Genomic DNA, 19249 nt, shown 5'->3' with positions numbered 1-19249 from the left:
TTGGGTCTTGTGAAGAATGCCACTATGAACACCAGTGTGCAAATATATCTTTGAGACCCTGCTTTCAATTCTTTTGAGTATATGCCCAGGCGTAAAATTGCTGGATCATATGATAATTCTATTTTTAATTTTTTTTTTTTTTTGAGGAAGAGTAGCCCTGAGCTAACATCTGCTGCCAATCCTGCTCTTTTTGCTGAGGAAGACTGGCCCTGAACTAACATCCATGCCCATCTTCCTCCACTTTATATGTGGGACACCTGCCACAGCATGGCTTGCCAAGTGGTGCCATGTCCTCACCTGGGATCCGAACCAGCAAACCCCAGGCCGCCGAAGTGGAACGTGCACACTTAACTGCTGTGCCACTGGGCCGGCCCCCTATTTTTAATTTTTTGAGGAGCCTACATACTGTTTGCCATAGTGGTTATAGCATTTTACAATACATTCCCACCAACAGTGCACGAGTTCCAATTTTTCCATACCCTTCTCAATACTTGCTATTATTATTATTATTATTTTGTATAGTAGACATTGTAATGGGTGTGAAGTGAGTCTATATTCTTTTTGTAAAAAAATTATTTTCTTGAGGTCATATTGGTTTACAACATTGTGTAAATTTCAGGTGCACATTATTATATTTCAGCGTCTGTGTAAACTACATCATGTTCACCACAATAGTCTAGTTTTTATCCATCACTGTCCATGTGTGCTCCTGCACCCCCTTTCCCTCTCCCGACTCCCTCCCCCTCTGGTAACCACCGATCTGTTTTCCTTGTCTATGTGTTTGTTCGAGTCTATATTCTTTTGAACATCTCCATCATTCTTTGAGCACTTCTTTAGTTTTTGGCACGTGGGTTGTTCCAGGATCACTTTGCACTTTCCCTGCCCTTGCCCTGGATTCAACCACTCCTCTAGGGAGCCCTGGTTCCTTTTAGTGGAGATAGTATTTAGAAACCAAAGTCTTGGCACCTTTCAGATTAGTTTTACTTGTGGCACTTCTGCTCTCAGGCCTTAGACGTGATTCCAGTAAGGCTGGGGTGACAGACACCTCCTCAGCCACAGCCCCTCCTCCAAACTAAGGATTCATTTCTAGAGCAAGCCACCTGCTCCTGAACCCAGGAGGGCTCCTCACTTCTCCATGGCCTGCTCTCCCAGCTCCCCGGAGAGACACTGACCGAGCTGATCCTCCCCAGTGAATGCACCCTCAGGCTCAATTTGGGATTCCCACTGTAGGAAACATCTCCACACATTTGGGAAAAAGTATTGGAACCTGGTATTTAGTTATTTTAAGGTTGCTTTTGAGAGGCAGGACTGAAAAAATATATGCTCAAGCACAACTTAGTATGCTTAGTATCTAGTTTGGCTAAAAGCATACATTTGCCTCTAGTGATGCAGTTCAATAGAAAGACCATAACTTCGAACATAGCCGGAACTGGATTCGAATCCTTGCACTGCTCAGATAAGCCCTGTGACCCGGCAAGCATCTGTTTCTTTGTCTGTAGAATGAAGATAATAATACTCACCTTGCAGAATTTTTTAGTGGATCGGAGACATATCAAGAGATGAGGATGCTGTCTGGCATATAGTGGGCAGCACATACGTCTCTAATGTCGTAGCATTTCATCAGTGCTGGGGTCAGCAGCTTCACTCATGCAGTCTTTTGGAATCCAGCGGACTTTGCCCACGAAAGTTGGCTAGTACACGCTGTTGGGTCAAGTGCCCACCTAATTACAAGTGATTTGTGGGCTTCAAAACTGTTTTTGTTCATTAGCAATGTATATCCACTTAAAAAATATTATTTCTTCCTTCCAGTGAACCCACAACGTTTCAGAAATACCACCAAGTGAGTCTACTTGCAAGATTTAACCAAGATCTGGATGAAGTGGCAGACATTTCCTTGGTGTTCTCTACAGGATCTGTAATAGGCCCGAAGTACAAGCTCAGAATTCTCCGAATGAAGTTAAGGTCACTTGCCCATCCAGAGAGGTGAGCTGTAAGGCAGGGTTTGACAAGCCCCTGTTTTCCAAAGACGTTATTCGTTCTTGTCCAATCTGCTTGGTCTGATGTTTCAACAAGACTTCATCAATCACAGCGAAGGAAGAGAAGTGTTTTCCAAAAATAGACTTGATAAAAACAAGTAGCCCAGTCATCCAAGAAAATTTTACTGGTGTGTACTTAAAGATAAATGGCCCGGAGCCAGCCCTGATGGGCTAGTGGTTGCAGTTTGGCACTCACCACTTTGGTGGCCCGGGTTCACTTCCCGGTTGAGAACCACACCACTCCTCTGTCAGTTACCGTGCTGTGGTGGTGGTGGTGGTCACATAGAAGAATTAGAAGGACCTACAACTAGATATACACAACCATGTACTGGGGCTTTGGGGAGGAAAAAACAAGTGATAAATGACCCAATAATCCAAAGAAATAATGTTGTTATATGCTTAGACATATAATTCCTCTCTAACCACTCACCCACACTGCTTGCAAGTTGGTATTTTTTTTTTTTTATTGAGGTAACATTGGTTTATAACATTTATAAATTTCAGGCTTACATCATTATATTTCAACTTCTTTATAGACTACATCATGTTCAACATCAAAAGTCTAGTTTCCATCCACACAAGTTGATAATTTGTTGTAGAAAAGAAAACCTCATATAATTTGGCAAACTGATAAAACAGCTTAGTATAAAAAAGGGTACAGAAAAATTGGAATATTTTATTTCATTGATACAGTATAAAAGTACTATATCAATATTAAATTTGATAACTGCGCTGAGAATTTCCTTCTTAGGAAATACACACTGAAGTATTAAGGGGTAAATAATCTATTCTCAATTGGTTTAGAAAAAATAAACGACAATGTGTGTGTATGTGTAGAGAGGGAGGCAGAGACAAAGAGGGGGAGAAAGAACAAAGCTGTGATGGTCTGTATGTTTGTGACTAGCACCCCTTCAGCATCTGGTCCTAGCATCCAGTCTATGGATGGAGAGAGACGAGGAATGATGTGAGCAGTTGGTACTTTATAAATTGCTTTTTCCTGAAAGTTTAGGGTTCCCTAGAACATTTAATAATGCAAGTTTCTTCTGAGAGGATATTCATTACATCTTAAAACTGTGGGACTTTTTAATACTTTTTTTCCTGATTGTCCCAGGAAGACATGTTCATTTTATAAAATCTGGAAAGTACAGAAAGTGTGAAGAAGCAGAAAAATCTCTCCCATCATGACATTATTCAGAGGCAACCACTGTTAATATTTTTGGTTATTTCTTTCTAAATGTCTTTCTATTATGATTTTTAAGCCTAGTTGAAGTTATGTAGTAAATAAAATTTTACATCCTGCTTTCTTGTTGCTGTTAATATTGCTTTGCTTATTTACCATAAGAATTTTCCTATAACGTTAGAAATAATTGCTACATAATTTTATATCCTAAGGCTATAGTGCAACTTACTTTACTAGAATGGGGTATTTTTATTGACAAGGGTATTTTGTCTTATTTTTATAGGCCCCAGCTGTGTCGGTATGATCTTGTGCTGATGGAAAACATTGAAACAGTCTTCAAACCTATTCTTTGCCCCAAGTTGCAAATGTAACTGTTGTCAGGACACGTGGGCACCGGTAACATCAAGAAAGCTACAACTACAGGCTTTTTAAAAGCTTCACCTAGCCTTTTCCTCAAGGCACAAAAAGTATGGAATAACCAGCGTTTTTCCATTAGTTGTCCTCTGGATGTCACATTGCAAAATGTCAAACGATCTTGGATTATAAAACAGTCTGGGGAAGGGAGCCCCTAAGTAGGGCAAGTCAGAAATAGCCAGGCTCCCGACAGCTCAGTGCCTTGTCTGGCTGTGTCCTGGGGCCTCCTTTGTTCCAACCTGTCAATTCTGCTGTCTGTCACTCCGGCAATTCTGCCCATGATGGCGGTCAGTCAGCGTCCTACAGGGAAGGGCTGACTGGAGACTTCACTTTGGACTCGACTCCACCTTCCTTGTGCCAAATTCCTCCAGGTCCCGCATGTAGAAAGGCATGGAAACCGACCTACCTCACAGGGCTATTGTGTGGGTTTGGGAGGCAAGTGTGTGGAGGGCTATTTGAAACCCCATGGGTGCCACATCCGTGAGTGGTTTGATAAATGTGAATATGCTTTTATTTATTTTGATATGGTTTATCTAAGATGCAATAAGAGAGCTTCTCCTAATCAACATCAGCTTTTCTCTTGGGCTGTTTGCTCTGGGATGGCAGGAAAGCCTTAGCCCTGGCTTCTCACCTTTTCTAAATTGGGGTTGGTGTAGGAGGAGGTGGGGACAGCAAAGAGGGCAGCTGCTGGGACTAGATAGTGAGAGGAGGAAGGAAGACGGGCAGGGGAAGCAGTGGGCCAGCCTCGCTCACAGTGACCAGGGATGGAGAGAGAGGCAGGCGAGAGCAGGCAGAGCTCGTTTTTCACTTAAGGTAAAGAAGGATCACTTTATAGGCAATCTTCATTTTAAGCAATTCTTAACAAATGTTTCTTTTTCCTTATTACTAATGCAATCCATGATTATTGAAGGAAATTTAGAAAATGCATAGATGCAAAGTGAAAACGTGCTATCCATAATCCCACGTGTTAGAGGTAATTAACGTTAACTTTTGGAGTAATGTTAGCTTGTTTTGTTAACATGGGAATTCAAAGCATGAACCGGTTTGCCTGTTGGAGCATCTGAAGCCTTCAGTCTGAGGAATTCTTAGGCTTCTCCAGGGGTAGGTGTGATCTGTGAATCTGGAATGACAACAGCAGCCAAGTCAAGAGGCCCCAGAGGGCCAAGGCCAGAGATGTCAGAACCAAGAGACGATGGTCCCTGTGGTCAGATGCCCAGTACAGTGACAGAGCCAGAGGGGTGGACACCACCCATCCCATAACTGCGGCCACTGAGGAAAGGTTCCTGGGATTCCTGAGTGTCACAAGTCCCACTCGTAACTTCCTCCTCATCCAAATGACGGTTCTTCTACTGTTTCCTGTGAGAGCAGCCTTTATTTTAAAGAAGTGGACTCTCTATTTCATAAATTATAGAACTCTGTAAATATATTCCTGTGTGGCACATCTTACAGATTTATATAGGTAGCAAATATGGAGTCTATTTCACTTAAGTGAGTAATGCCTGCAGTGAATGGCTGAACTCTGACAGCAGTAATGCTCAGTGATGCTCCTGCCCACTCGGACATCTTATCAACCTTCCTCCTGCCCATGTTTGCTCAGCAATTGTGGGCAGAGAGATCAGTGTGCTGATAAGCCCTGATTTCTTTGTAGCGTTTTACTGGTCCTGTATTTTGATTAGCACGGTCACTTCTTTGTCCTCTTTGCCTTGCCTGGTAAGCAGGGGGTCAAAACAACAGCAAGAAAATGCCAAGAATAGAATTTCTATCAATTTAGAAACTTCTTGGCCCAGTGGATCTCTCTTAGCTTCTTCTCCTAGTGTCTCATGGCACATTACCTGGCTCGCTGTGGAATGGGTGGATGGATGAACAAATGGATGAATGAATGGATAAATGGATGAGTAAAGGAAGGAAGGAAATTTGTTCACTGGAGTGGAAGTGAATTTCAATGAGTTTCATATAACAGTGATCGGGAGAAATGAAGACAGTTACAAGTGTGGTCCCTCTCTTCTCAGAGTCTTTCTCCCAAGGCCCCTGGAACCTTTCACTGTCTCTTGTTATCTCTGCCTCTCTCCCCTTCTCTTGGTCAGTGTATCTGTCTGAATCCCAAATCCAATTAAATTGCAGCCTACCCTCTTCCCTCCCGTCTTCACCAATTATCTCCTGCTTAGCTTGATTGTCACTTCAGGGAAGTCTTCTTGGACCTCATTTCTCCACGTAGCACACCGTACCTCTCCTTTTTAGCACTTTTTAAGTTGTATTTTAAAAATATTTATTTGTGTGATTATTTGATTAATGTCTGTCTTTCCACTACTGCTCTGCAAGGCAGGGGGTGCGTGCCTAGTGAGGTACCTACAATATAGTCTGTGCTCAGGAAATATTTATTAAATAAACACTGTCTTGTGAGCCCTGTGGAACCATGTTTGGTTGTGAGTAAAGACCTCCCCTCTACGCCCAGCCACAGTCCATTTCCATGGAGGCACCCACCATCTCTGCCTTAGACTTCTCTCCCAGGCGCCTTTGTTATTATGTCTCTGGAGGCCCACTGGCCATTTCCCAGGACCCCCTAGGAAGAAGAGAGGTTGGCTCTTTTTCTTACTCCTCATCACACCTTACACATGGCCCCAACACCATTCTTCAGCAAGCCCACCTATCCTGAAGCCTAGGAGATTTTGCTTTCCCTGACTCCCCTGTTTTAGCACCTTGGCTAAAACCCTCCAGGACCCTCCAGCATTACTAGATGACGCCAAGCTGTGGGTTCAAAGTCCCCCTTGCTTGCTTTTCCATGGCTCCCTTCTACCACCCACTTTGCCACTGACTTTGTACGTGTTTCCATCACTGCTTTTATTACGCCGTATTGTAGTATGTTTCTACGTCTGTATCCCCTCCGAGACTGTGAGTGCCACAAGAGCAGCACTGATTTGTCTTTGCTGCCCCAGGACCTAGCACAATCAGGCCCAAAGCGGGTGCCCAATAAATGTCTGTTGAACAGAATGGAGTGGACTCATCCTTAGGGACTTGAGGGAGTCACCTCCACTCTGATTTAGACATCAACACACAACTGTATTATTTCCAAAACTTAAACTTAGAACTTCCCACCATAGGACCTCTGCCCCATGCTCTCATTCCTGCAAAACCCTATCTTAGCCAAGAGACTTTGGATGCCAGCAACAGAAATCCACTCATACTAACCCAAATTTTATTAAGAGAGGACTTGTGGAAACCCAGGAAGAGCTGAACCATCAGACCTCAGGAAGGGCAGGATGGGGGCAGCCCTGGAAGCTTCAGTAACAAGAGTTTATGGGCCTTTATTAACCTTCATGCTCTGCCAAGAGTCTCTCTGACTCAGCTTGACTCCCTCCACAGGGCAACTGTGAACCACTTGGGTCCTTGAGACCATGGGGTCCTCGGCCACTCACTCACTAGGTGGCCCAATTCTAAAGTCCAGGGAGAGGAACTAGCCCTTGGCTCCTCCTCTTGGGGAGGGTGTCCATCCTGTTCCAATGAGTTATGGATGAAGTGGGGATGGGGAAGCAAAATTCTGTGGTCTCTTCAGAGCTACTCCCTTCAATTGCTCTGTGCAGCTCTGATTAAGCCAGAATAGGAGGTTGAGTGCTAGTGACACAGAGCCCGGGTGCGGGCCTGGCTAACTTACTCTCACTGGAACCTCTTGCCTTTTCCCCCCTCCAACTTCCCTGAGCCATTGGTGCCCATCTGCTTCCCAGTCCAGCATGTGTCCCTGGTGGGGTCCTGCAGCTGTCCTTTTTCAGGCTGCTTGGGCATGTGCTGTAAATGAATGGCCTCAGTGGAGGCTGCTGCAGCTTGCAGGCGGTGCACTGGCTGGTTAGAGGTGGCTCTGCAGGTGCTGGATTGGGAGCCAGGAGGATTGGGGAGACAGACCAGCATGGAGGTGAGCTGGAAGTGGGCAACACAGTCTGGGGCTTCTCCCCTAAGCAGACAGATCGAGCAAGAGGAAGCAGAACAGGAGTCTAGGTGGGTAAGTCAGGGGCAGCAAGCAGAGGCTTGGGCAGTGAGCCTGTAGGAAATTAGGTCTGCATCTCCCAGTAGAGCTCTGTCAAAGGTCCCCCACCACCTCATGCTGGCTGAAGCCCACAACCCCTCTGGTCTCCCTGCTGGATTTTTCCAGGGCCTCTGACACTGTGCACTGGGCCCTTTTGTAACACTCTTTCTTGGGCTTTCAGGACACCCAACCCCCCACCTCTCCCCTGCAATCCCCCGAAACATTGGATGTTTCTCATCCAACATCCTTGAATGAGCCATCGTGTTCTCTTCCACAGGCTTATGATTCAGTCTTCTCTCTGAAAAAGCTAGCATAGGGTAAGAGATTGGGCTCTGCTGTTTGCTGGTGTGTGACCTCTGTCAACGTACTTAACTCTTCCTAAGCTTCCATTCTCTGGACTGTGCAGTGGGGGCTGTAAGAGTCCCTGCTTCTTGAGGGTTGTTACAGGGAATAAATACATGCACGTGTGTGAAACGCTCACTGTGGGGTCTGGAGTGTAGTAAGTAGTCAATGAATGTCAGATGCTGTTACCGTCCCTCTCACGGTCTCCCTAAGAGACTCCCCTCCCCTCATTTCAGCTTTCCTCTAGACAGGTGACCTCCAAATCTGAATGTTCAGTCGGCGTTCCAGATTTTCACCTGCTTGTTGAGAGGCAGTGCGGGGCTGAGGAAAGAGCCTGGGCTCAGGAGGGGCTGATAAGGACTTGAGTCCTGTTCGGTACTCACATCCATGGACTTCACAGCACTCACAAAGTGACTTCATCTGAACATCTGCTCACCCTCATCCATGAGAAGGATAATGATACCTGCTGCTCTGGAGTTGAATGAACTTTGCCATGTCTGTTTCCTCCATGGCACTTACCGTGCTCTATAATTATAACTCTCTCCATGCTCTCTCCCAACCAGAGGAAGAGGAAAGTCCTTGAGAGTAAGAGACTTGCCTTCTTGCCCACTCCTCTGTTCCTTGCCCCAGCACACTCCTGGCACAGGCTCAATGACATTAGTCTTTCATTCACTTTCTCTCCTCTATTCCATTGACTTCTCAAAATCAACATGTACCAAACCAAACAAATCTTCATTTCCTTGCTTGACCTGACCCATTAATTTAATAAACATTTATTAAGTGCCAAATATAAGCCAAGCACAGGGCTAAGGGCTGGGACAGACAAAAGATAGATGAGACATTGTTTCATTTATGGAAATGTTCACTCTCTACTAAGGAGACAGATAATGACCCTGGAGCATAGTATTAGCAATAATAGGGATACAGACACTTCAAAGGGAGCCCCAAGCACAGAGAAGGAACAACCTTTCCAACTGTAGGAGCTGGCAAAGACTTCTCAGAGGAGGTGACAATTGCCCTGGGTGTTGATTAAAGAGTGGGAATGTTCAGGCAGAGAACATTGCCAGATGGAGGGTAGAGTGTCGGCAGGGGCATGAACGAACATGGTGCATGTTCAGCTGTTACGGAGGGTTTGAAGGGAGGAAGTGAGCATGAAGAGCTGAGACCATTTTCCCACATTTTTTAAAATGGAAAATTTCAGATACATACAGAAATAGAGAAAATGGTAGAAAATCCACCTCCATGTGCCCATCATCCAGCTTCAACAATGATCAATTCAATGGCCAATCTTGTTTTATTTATATCCCTACCCACTAGATTCCCGTCCCACTATTCTGATACAAACCTGAGACATTGAATCATTTTTCATAAATACTTCAATATTTTGAAAAGATTAGATATACCTTTTTTTCTTCTTACAAATGAGTCATAGTATACTCTAACTCCGCAACTTGTTTGATTTTCATCCCAGCCATCTATCTGGCGCCTGCACTGTATCGGGATATAAAGAGTTGCTTCCCTCTTTTAGGAAGCTACTGAGTGTTCCATTTGTGAATATACCAAAGCTAACCTCGCTAGTCCCCAAATGATGGGCATTTGGGTTGCTCCCAATCTCTTGATATCAAAACAAAGCTGAGAGAATACCCTTGAACATACATCTCTGTCTACCCATGGGCATGTCTATAAGGTAAATTCCTGGATGTGGAATTGCTAGGACCTTGTACACTTCGAATTCTGATAGGTGCTCCCTGTTTGGCTCAAGAGGTGCTTTGAATAATATGATGAGGATGCCTTTTCTCTGTTTTCCAGGCTTGCGACATTTCAGAGACCTCCTCTGTCCCTTCATTTAATCAGTCATATATCCTACCAACTCAACTCCTCCCAGTCTGACCATCTTCCTCCCTCCATTCCCACTGCTGTGGTCCTGGCTCAGGCCTGCATCCCTTCTCACCAGAACAGTTGCAGCTGCCAACTGAGAACGTGTTCTAATCACCTGCCAGAGCAAAAATCCTAAAACGGAACTAAATCATTCTTCTGCTCAAACACCTATGTTGGAGTCTCACCGTGTAAAAATTGAAAAATCCAACTCCTTAGCTTGTCTTCCAGTGCTTTCCAGGTTGTCCCCAACTTCTCCCTCATTCCTCACACACCTTAGGCTTCACTGAAACTGGACTCTGGTGCCTTATGTGGACCCCCAGCTCACCGTTTCCCTCTTTTCTCATAGTGGAAATCTTGCTTTTCCTTTAAGGTAGACTCAAACCCCATCTCCTCCACGAATCCACGCAGTGTAGGACCACTAGTGTTGGACAGGTTGACTTGGATTCTAGTCCGGACTCTCTTCTGGGGGATGTCACTCAATCTTTCTCAGATTCAGATTTTCATCTGTTAAATAAAGACAAATACACCAACCTTGCAAGGTTGCTGTGAGGATTAGGGATAATGGGCATATAGCATGCACTCACTAAAAGGTAATTTTGACTATTTCCGTGGTCACTATAACCGTCCCACCGTACTTGGTTTGGAGCCCCTCGTTCTACACCGGCAGCATTTGCTTTGTTACAGCTGGTTGTGGACAAGACTGTTTTAACCACTAGACTGCAAGCTCGCTGTGGGCAGGGCTCGTGATTCATCCCAGGACCTCCCAGCGCCTGGCGGAGAGGCTGCAAACCTGTGAAGAACGAGACAAACGTAGAATAAGATACACACATGGAAGGAAAACAGACGCACGCGCAGAGCGGCTGGAAGGCAGCCGGGAGCACAGCGGGCGGAGCCCGGGCAGGGGGCGGGGCCTGGGCCTGGGGGCGGGGCTTGGCACGGACCCCGCCCCGGTCCGTCCGCGAACGTGCTCCGCTGGCGCACGCCGCGTGCAGCGTCGACCCCTGCGCTGCCTCCAAGCTCCTCCCGGCGCGGCGGGTCCAGTGCGGGAGCTGAAATGCGCCCCCTGCTCGGCCTCCTCCTGGTCTTCGCTGGCTGCACCTTCGCCCTGTACTTGCTGTCGACGCGACTGCCCCGCGGGCCGCCACTGGGCTCCGCCGAGGACACTGGAGGCAGGTGCGTGGCCGCGGTGGCGGGGACCGGGGTTCGGGTCCGAGGAAGGGAGCCTGGTCCGAGGACGGGGTCTGGGAATCGGAGATTCGGCTTCCCAGATCGGAGGCGTCGGGGGCCGGGATTTGCGGTTCAGGGCTAGGACTGGAGTTCGGGGTCTGGGATCCCGGCCGCGTCTCCACGGTCTCGGGCAGGCCGAGTGAAGGGGAGCGGGGCGCGGCCCTGGCGGGGCCCTGCCGGCTGCGCGGGCGCGCTGCCCGCGCGCGCGGCCGGTGCCTTTGGGTGGGGATTTGCGGAGGGAGACGCGGCGCCTTGCCCCGGGCGGAGCCTGCCCGCGCAGCTCTGTTCGCGGGGTGGCATCGCCTCCCTACCTGGGTTCCCGTCGCCTTCCCAGGCCCACCTCTGACCCCCAGCTGCAGCCAACCCTCACCGCTGTGTGGACCCGCAGCCCCTTTTCACAACTACCCTCAGCCTCCCTTCCTCGTGCGCCCCACCTCTCCTCTCTTCCATCTGGTCTGCCCTTGGGTCTTTAAGGCGTTCGGTCTTCAGGAGAAACGTTACATGGACAATTTAAAATTATTCACGAATTAATGATCGGGTCCACCCCTCTTCTTGGCCGTCTCTGCTTTTCCCCTTCTTCTGATCGACTGCGTGAGGCAGGAGGCAGTCCAATACCTATCGGGCTGGTTTGTCCTGTGTGCTGCATACTGTTTGTAAAGTTCATGGCAGTGTGCCTGACACAGCATTGCACTGTCAAGGATGTTACTGATATCTGAATGTCAGGACAACTGTTTTCATTACTGTATTCTTTTGCTCTAGCTGAGAAGGGTCTGCTGTGGGTGTCAGACATACTGAGAGAATCATTTTGATGAGAACTAGGAAGGCTTGCTCGTACTTGATCATTGATGGGTTCAAGGGTTGTTCATATGCCAGAGGCAAGGTAGCCTTCACACTATAACCCTTGCACAGGATTCAGAGAGCACTGAGGACCAGATAAAGAGCGGGGTGAACAGGCAGGCTCTTCCAAAGGGTTGGTTTCAAGCTTGACATATTATCAAGAAGCTTATGTTTATGGTGTGGGACAGATATACTTTCCCCGAGAAGCTTTAATTGGCTTGTTAGTGACTGATAAAACAGTCGTTTTGCTAGTAACTCAGGAGCAGTGTGAAGTTTGAGGTGTCCTTGGTTTAAAGCTTGTGTGGGAGGAGTGCTCCTTGAAAGGAAGGCAATTTAGGACGTTTGGTACTTGCCTAGAAATTAATCCATTTGCTTCTTAAGAATAGATCATAAAACCTGAGAGCTAAAAGGGAACTTAGTGATTCTCCAACACCGGCCCGTCCTTTTTCAGACAAGGAAACTGAGGCCCAGGGATTAGCCCAAGATCACATACCTGGGTAGTAGCAGTGTTGAGATGCTAACCCAGGTCTCTCGCTTCCAAACCAGGACTCTAACATCCACTCCTGCTGTGTTGTATTGGGTCATCCATCATCCTGGGCTCCCATCGCGTGTGTGTTCCCAGCAGACCACATGATGGGCACATTTATAAACCTCCTTGGGGAAGAAGACCCACAACAAGTGACTCTCTTAAGTACTAGGCTCATCTGGACTCCTGTTTCCATCTGCTTTTCCATATCCACAGGTCACTGTGGTTCCCCTCAGACCTGGCTGAGCTGCGGGAGCTCTCTGAGGTGCTTCGAGAGTACAGGAAGGAGCACCAGGCCTACGTGTTCCTGCTCTTCTGCAGTGCCTACCTCTACAAACAGGCCTTTGCCATCCCCGGCTCCAGCTTCCTGGTCAGTGCCCTGCCCTCCTTCTGTGCCTGCCAGGAAGCCACCTTGTGTCTTTGGAAAGAGGTCCTTAGGCTGCAAATCCTACAGTCCAGAGGACAGGCTGTTATGGCAACCATTTACTGACAGCTTCCTCTGTGTCAGGCACTGTCCTAGTTGCTTTACCTGCATGACCTTATGTAATTCTCCCAACAGCCAATAATGGGCATTATTATCCACATTTTACAGATAAGGAAACAAATGGTGAGAAGTTAAGTAACTGTCCAAGGTGACAAGATGGGGAGGGGTAGGGCTGGGGTCTGAACTCACGTCTGCCCAGCTCCAGAGTCTGCCTTTCCTCTCAGGTATGCTGTTTTTGTTTCTGAGGCATTGATAGCTTTGGAGCGCTGACCTTGAGAGGCGCGCCCACATGCACACACATGCACCCACTCCCGGGCTGGGTCAGCTCTTCCTCCTCAGAGCTCCTGTAATGTTCTGCATTTTAGCACTGTTTTTGATTTTTTTAAATCTGTTTTTTCCACAGTCTGTAAGTTCCTGAGGGCAGGCCCTGTTCCTTAGTCTCAGCCTTTGTATTCATTTGCCTGACATAGGGAAGTGCCTTCACAAATGTTTGGGGAACAAATGTAAGTTGTTCATGGCGATATTAGGCTGTGGAGGATTGGGAAGTCCTGGTGTGGAGAGGACAAGTCCTTCTGATTTTCCAGGTGGTCCCCACCCCGGCTCTCTCTCGGCCCCCACCCCGGCTCTCAGTGTTAGACCTGGGCTTGTGCTCAGCTGTTGGATGCTTCTCAGTTGCCGTCTCAGGTTACACGGGAGGGTCTGTGCTTTCCTCACAGCAGCATCTTAAGCTGGTTTGTGAATGTATGTATATTGTTAGAGCTTGGGGTAAGTTTGAATCCCAGTTGTGGAACCAGGGGCAAGCCATTTAACTTCTCCAACCCTGTTTCCTCATCTGTAAAATGAGGATACCCCTACTTAACCCCCAGGAGTGTTACGTGGGACGATTAAAAAAACATGAGTGTAGAGTGGCTGGCACGGTGATGGTGCCTGGCCCACCGTGGCCCTCAGCCCTTGTGGAATGATTAAGCGACTGAGCAGGAAACCCCGAAAGCTTCTTTCCGTCCTGCTTCTCTCTCCTGCCCCAGCATCTTCTCTTCTCTCTCTTGCCCCAGGATTCAGCTCAGGTTGGATCTGCCACTTAAGCAGTTTCTTTCTTAGAAACTGGAAGAAAAGCAGACAGGTCTATGCCAAGAGAGACAGGCGAGGTATGTGGTGCTCGAGGTCAGGGGCTGATTCCTTGGGGTTGCCCCGTACCTGCCTTCCCTCTTAAGCTGATCCCTCAGGGTGAAGAGCCAACTGCTCCCCGGGAGTGAATCCTGTCTCTGCCTAGGGTGATCTTGGGCACCATACTTGATCTGTCACCTGTACAAGGGGGTAAGGATAGTACATGACACAGAGTCGTAATGAGGATTAAGTAAGATGTGGTCAGGCACTTAGCACATAGTAGGTGCTGAGCAGATCACCACCTTCTTGCCTCCCCTTTTACCTTCTCTCTTGGATCCCATGTTTCCAGCCAAACTGCATTTAGGAATTATTGGTTCACTTTTCCATTTTTGTTCATCTAAGGCTTTTTTGAGTGTCACTTGTGAGTTTCCTTTCTGCCTTCTGGAAGCATCTCTTTGCAGGACCTGCCACAGCCTGTGCAGCAGGCTGGGTACCATATACACGTATTTTCCCATTTAATTCTGTCTGGCCCGCTGAGGGTTTAATCCTCTGCCCCGTTTTAAAGGTGAAGAGACCGAGGCCAGGGTTGTAGTTCCCAGCTCTTTCATCACTTTTCATTCACTTCTTTAAAATGGGAGTTGGGTTTTGGCTGGGAAAAATCACTGGAGGAGGAGGGACCCTGTGACTCCTGGGCTCCAGGAGGAGGTGACTGCTAGCTGCCAGATGCTGTAATGGCCGAGGGTTTGTTTTCTTTGCAGAACGTTCTAGCTGGTGCTTTGTTTGGGCCATGGCTGGGGCTTCTGCTGTGCTGTGTGTTGACCTCAGTGGGTGCCACATGCTGCTACCTGCTCTCCAGCGTTTTTGGCAAACAGCTGGTGGTCTCCTACTTTCCTGATAAAGTGGCCCTGCTACAGAGGAAGGTAAGGGGAGAGGGCACAGCCGAGTACTGGGCCCCAGGAACTCACCTCATGGCCCTGAGGGGAGTGAGGGGAAGGGGTTTCCCACAGTGCTCCTCTGCCCTGCTGTGGGAGGTCCTGGGGGTCCTTCGGATGCCTCCAAGAGGCACAGACCTGGGATCAAATCCCACCTCCGTCATTACCAGCTTTGTGACTTTGGGCAAGTTCCTGCCTTCTCTGAACCTCAGGATCTCCATTTTAAAAACAGGAACAGGGGCCGGCCCCATGGCGCAGCGGTTAAGTGCGCATGTTCCGCTTCTCGGCGGCCTGGGGTTTGCTCGTTCGGATCCCGGGTGCGGACATGGCACCGCTTGGCACGCCATGCTGTGGTAGGCATCCCACATATAAAGTAGAGGAAGATGGGCATGGATGTTAGCTCACGGCCAGTCTTCCTCAGCAAAAAGAGGAGCACTGGCAGCAGTTAGCTCAGGGCCAAACGAAAAAAAACAAAAACAAAAAAAATGAGAACAGTCTATGTCCCAGAATTTACAGAATATGTAAAGTATCTAGAACAGTGCCTGGTACCAACAGATTTTCAATACCTGGAGACTCTTTCTGCTTCTTAATGGCCTTGTCTTCTTTGGCTACAGGTGGAGGAGAACAGGAACAGCTTGTTTTTTTTCTTACTGTTTTTGAGACTTTTCCCCATGACGCCAAACTGGTTCTTGAACCTCTCAGCCCCGATTCTGAACATCCCCGTCGTGCAGTTCTTCTTCTCTGTTCTGATCGGTAAGCAGCTGTGGGGTGGGGTTGAGTCTTCAGAGTTGTCATGTTGGGGGACTGCTCTGGGTTACCAGCCACACGGGCATGCCCGCCTCTGAGAGCACAGGCTCCTGAAGAGCATCTTCAGGCCTCATGACCTAAAGTACTGGTTCCTGATGTCAAAGCTACTCAGGCTTGAACCTGAAAATCCATAAAAATCCTTTTGGGAAAAATAAGGATTGTTTATTCTGCAGCTGTATTTGGTGCCTAATGAGTGCTGAGCACTGTGCTGGGCCCTGGGATTAGAAATCTGTGTAAGACACACGACTTGGCCCATCGTCAGGGCTCGGTGAGTGCCTGCGGGAGAAGCAGGGCTGTGGCGGAGAAAGGGTGGGGGCGGGGGAAGGAGCAGAGCAAAGGGCTTCCTGTCTGGCTTTGGCCCCTGTTTTGATTAAGATCTGCCTTAGGAAGAGCTGGTACCAGTGAGGTTTCTTGCCTTTTGACAATTCTGTGACCTTCTGCAAGCTGCTTACCCTCAATGGACCACTTGGCCAGATGAGGGGCTGAGCCTAGAGCAGCGTTTCTCAAATCATGGGCCTTGGACCACACATACCGGAATGGTAAAGTGCTAACATCCTGTCAGATCGGTGACTGTTTTCTCCACACTGGAAGTAAACCACCCTCCTTAAGCCTAAGGCAGGGATTGCCTCTCTTCAGCCTTCCTCAGAGCACAGAAGAAAAGACTACTCAGGGCTTCTAGGTCAAACATATCAAATCTGTGGTTGAGCGGCTGCTATTAATAGGGAATTCTGGAGAGACATTGAGATCTTAAATCGAAGCCGAGTCTTACACAGCTAATTCTGGTCATAGCGGCTTTCACAGCGCTTCAGTACTTCACTCAGCAGCCCGTCATGACCTCGGTGGCACAAGGCTCGAAAAGACTGGAGACCGGGGTTCCAGTCCCCACTCTGACAAGCTGTGACCTTGAGTGGTCTATGACCTTGAGGCATCATCTACTGTAGAAGAGGAATGGATTATCGGGGGAGGGGGTCCCAAACCAGTCAGAATCTTGAGGGGGCGGGGTCAGAGAGGGTGCTAGAATGCAGATTCCTGGGCTTTCTTCCAGACCCAGGTAACCAGAATCTCTGGGGTTGGAGCCCGGGGATTGTTTTTAACAACTTCACTGGGGGATTGTTATGCAACCAGCCTCTCCAGCCACCAGGCAGACTTGGGATCCAGTGGATTTGATGACCTCTTAGAGGCAATATAAAACATGAAAAGTAAGGGCCGGCCCGGTGGCGCAGCGGTTAAGTTCACACGTTCCGCTTCTCAGCGGCCCGGGGTTCGCTGGTTTGGATCCCGGGTGCGGGCATGGCACTGCTTGGCACGCCATGCTGTGGTAGGCGTCCCACGTATAAAGTAGAGGAAGATGGGCACGGCTGTTAGCTCAGGGCCAGGCTTCCTCAGCAAAAAGAGGAGGACTGGCAGTAGTTAGCTGAGGGCTAATCTGCCTCAAAAAAACAAACAAAAAAACAAAGATGAAAAGTAGTACTGCTTCTAAGAAACGTGTCTGTCTTTAGCATATGCGTACTGTAAATCTCAGTGCTGGTGCCTCTCTTTACTTTGGCTGTGGAGCACTCAGAGGCAAATTTGGCTCCTCTAGCAAATGGGTAAACCTTATGCATTTTTGTCCTAACTGTACTCCTTTTTTTCTTCACTCATTTTGTTGTCCCTATTTATCTTAAATTAAAAATTTATCCTGAGTATATATTTTTTTAAACCATCTTACATCTTTTGTTGAACAAGGCAGATGAATATGGGAGTGAGGAAAGAGTGGAAAAGAAGACAGGAAAGAGGTATTATGTTCAGGGGTCAAGAGTTGGGAAAAAAACCCCACAAAACCTGGAGTCACTGTTGTGAATTCCTGGTGACATTTCTGAAAGGGGATTGTTTTTCATTTCCTGCCCACCAGTAACAGGCTCTTTCCCTTTTTTTCTTCCAGGTTTGATCCCATACAATTTCATCTGTGTGCAGACAGGCTCCATCCTGTCAACCCTTACCTCTCTGGATGCTCTTTTCTCCTGGGGAACTGTCTTTAAGCTGTTGGCCATTGCCCTGGTGGCCTTAGTTCCTGGAACTCTCATTAAAAAATTTAGTCAGAAAGACCTGCATTTGAATGAAACAAGCAGTGCTAATCATCTAAATAGTAGAAAGGACACGTGATCTGGAGTTTTTGGTTGCCACGTCCCTGGACTCTGTTATAGTTTATTTGTGTAATGAGTGTGGTCCTCTAAAGGCCCTCATCGTTTGTTAACTATTCTCGACAGGTGATTTGGACTGTTCCTGTGTGTGCAGTGTCTTATCGTAAAGGCCACTCTGCTCTAGAAGATGAATTAGATCAGGTTCTCAAACGCGTCCTGACTTAAGAGGATACTCTGCGAATTGGAGGGCCTTCTGGAAATCCTGTTTATATTTTACCGAGTAACAAGGAACTCAGGATAGTCTGTTGTATTTGCCTCCCGCCAGCCCTGAGCTGCCTTGGGAGAGCACGCCGATTGTCCAGAGTGCCACATCTGCAGAGTGATGGGCTGTTGTGACAGTGTTCTCCTGTTAAGTCCCTGGCGGATGTTAGTAGTGTAAATGATGACATTTGAACCCACATCGCTGACATCACTCTTCACCTTGTTAGTCTCTTAATTGTGTTTCTTTGTACTTTTTTGCTGATGACCTACCTCATCCATAAACCAAGGGAAATAAGCTGAGGAACTGCGTAGAACTTCCACATACAGCTCAAATGCACAATGATTTCTGTGATGCTCTTTGTGTCCAGACACAGTGATGTTACCATGTATGTCACATCTACTCTTTGTTGCATGTCCTGACCATTAAGCTGATTGCAAACAGACTATTAAATATGAATGGAGCAACCTCTGTATGTTACGGATATGTTCTGGAGAAATTCTTACCCATCTGGAAAGGGCAGAGCCAGGCCCTTCACTCACTGAACCAAATGGGGGTGAGGAGGTGGCCAACTGGACTTGAAATATGTGGCTCTGTGTGTTCTGGAGTAGATAGGGAAGGTGACACGAGAGCTTTTCTACACTATTGCAAGTGTGTGTCCTTTGCCCTTTATCAGGGTTCGTAGATTTCTCTCTCTCCCTCTCCCATGATTTTGCAACAACGTGCCTTATCAGTTGTGAGTTTGCAGGCAAAGCAGTTTCCCAAATAAATGGATATAAATGTTCTGTGTGGTGTGTGTTTGTACGTGGTGCTTTCAACTCCCCTTGCCGGTGGGAATCAGCATTGGCTGAAAATCAGACAATCCAAAATGGTATCTTAGCTTCTTACCAATGTTATTCTTAGGAAGCCAGATTTTCATTTTCACCTTTTCCTCTCTATGCTCACTTTATAGTTGGTACTAATGACAGAAGCGTTGCTGTATGATGGGCAGCAGGAAAGCTTAGGGAAGAAGCCAAGTTCTGTCTAGACTATGACAGAATAATCAAGAAGAGACTGTAACAAAAGACAACGATGGTTGTCTCTTCCAT

The 19249-nt window shown here is 47.6% G+C and overlaps 2 protein-coding genes and 1 long non-coding RNA gene across 3 annotated transcripts in view; 2 read left to right on the top strand and 1 right to left on the bottom strand.

Moving 5' to 3' along the window:
* Nucleotides 1–6030, top strand: part of LIPH (lipase H) — a 48829-nt gene extending 42799 nt beyond the window's left edge. The window contains exons 9-10 of the mRNA XM_014732788.3: nucleotides 1810–1983; nucleotides 3500–6030. Of these exons, the coding sequence (XP_014588274.1) occupies nucleotides 1810–1983; nucleotides 3500–3587 (262 nt within the window). The 3' untranslated portion in view covers nucleotides 3588–6030. The remainder of the gene's footprint in view (nucleotides 1–1809; nucleotides 1984–3499) is intronic.
* Nucleotides 6031–8730: 2700 nt separating this feature from the next.
* LOC138918972 (uncharacterized) lies at nucleotides 8731–12583 on the bottom strand. Its single transcript, XR_011428781.1, has 3 exons — nucleotides 12423–12583; nucleotides 10501–10655; nucleotides 8731–10369 (listed from the first exon to the last, which is right to left on the bottom strand). It is a non-coding gene; the product is annotated as an uncharacterized lncRNA (long non-coding RNA).
* On the top strand, nucleotides 10777–18946 carry TMEM41A (transmembrane protein 41A). Its single transcript, XM_023623468.2, has 5 exons — nucleotides 10777–11038; nucleotides 12672–12825; nucleotides 14802–14963; nucleotides 15590–15728; nucleotides 17704–18946. The coding sequence occupies exons 1-5, from the start codon at nucleotides 10920–10922 to the stop codon at nucleotides 17922–17924; spliced, it is 795 nt and encodes a 264-aa protein (XP_023479236.1). The 5' UTR covers nucleotides 10777–10919; the 3' UTR covers nucleotides 17925–18946.
* Nucleotides 18947–19249: the final 303 nt, after the last annotated feature.

The sequence above is a fragment of the Equus caballus genome, chromosome 19 (assembly GCF_041296265.1).
Source record: "Equus caballus isolate H_3958 breed thoroughbred chromosome 19, TB-T2T, whole genome shotgun sequence".
Classification (NCBI taxonomy): domain Eukaryota; kingdom Metazoa; phylum Chordata; class Mammalia; order Perissodactyla; family Equidae; genus Equus; species Equus caballus.
This window is presented reverse-complemented; position numbering and strand designations above follow the sequence as displayed.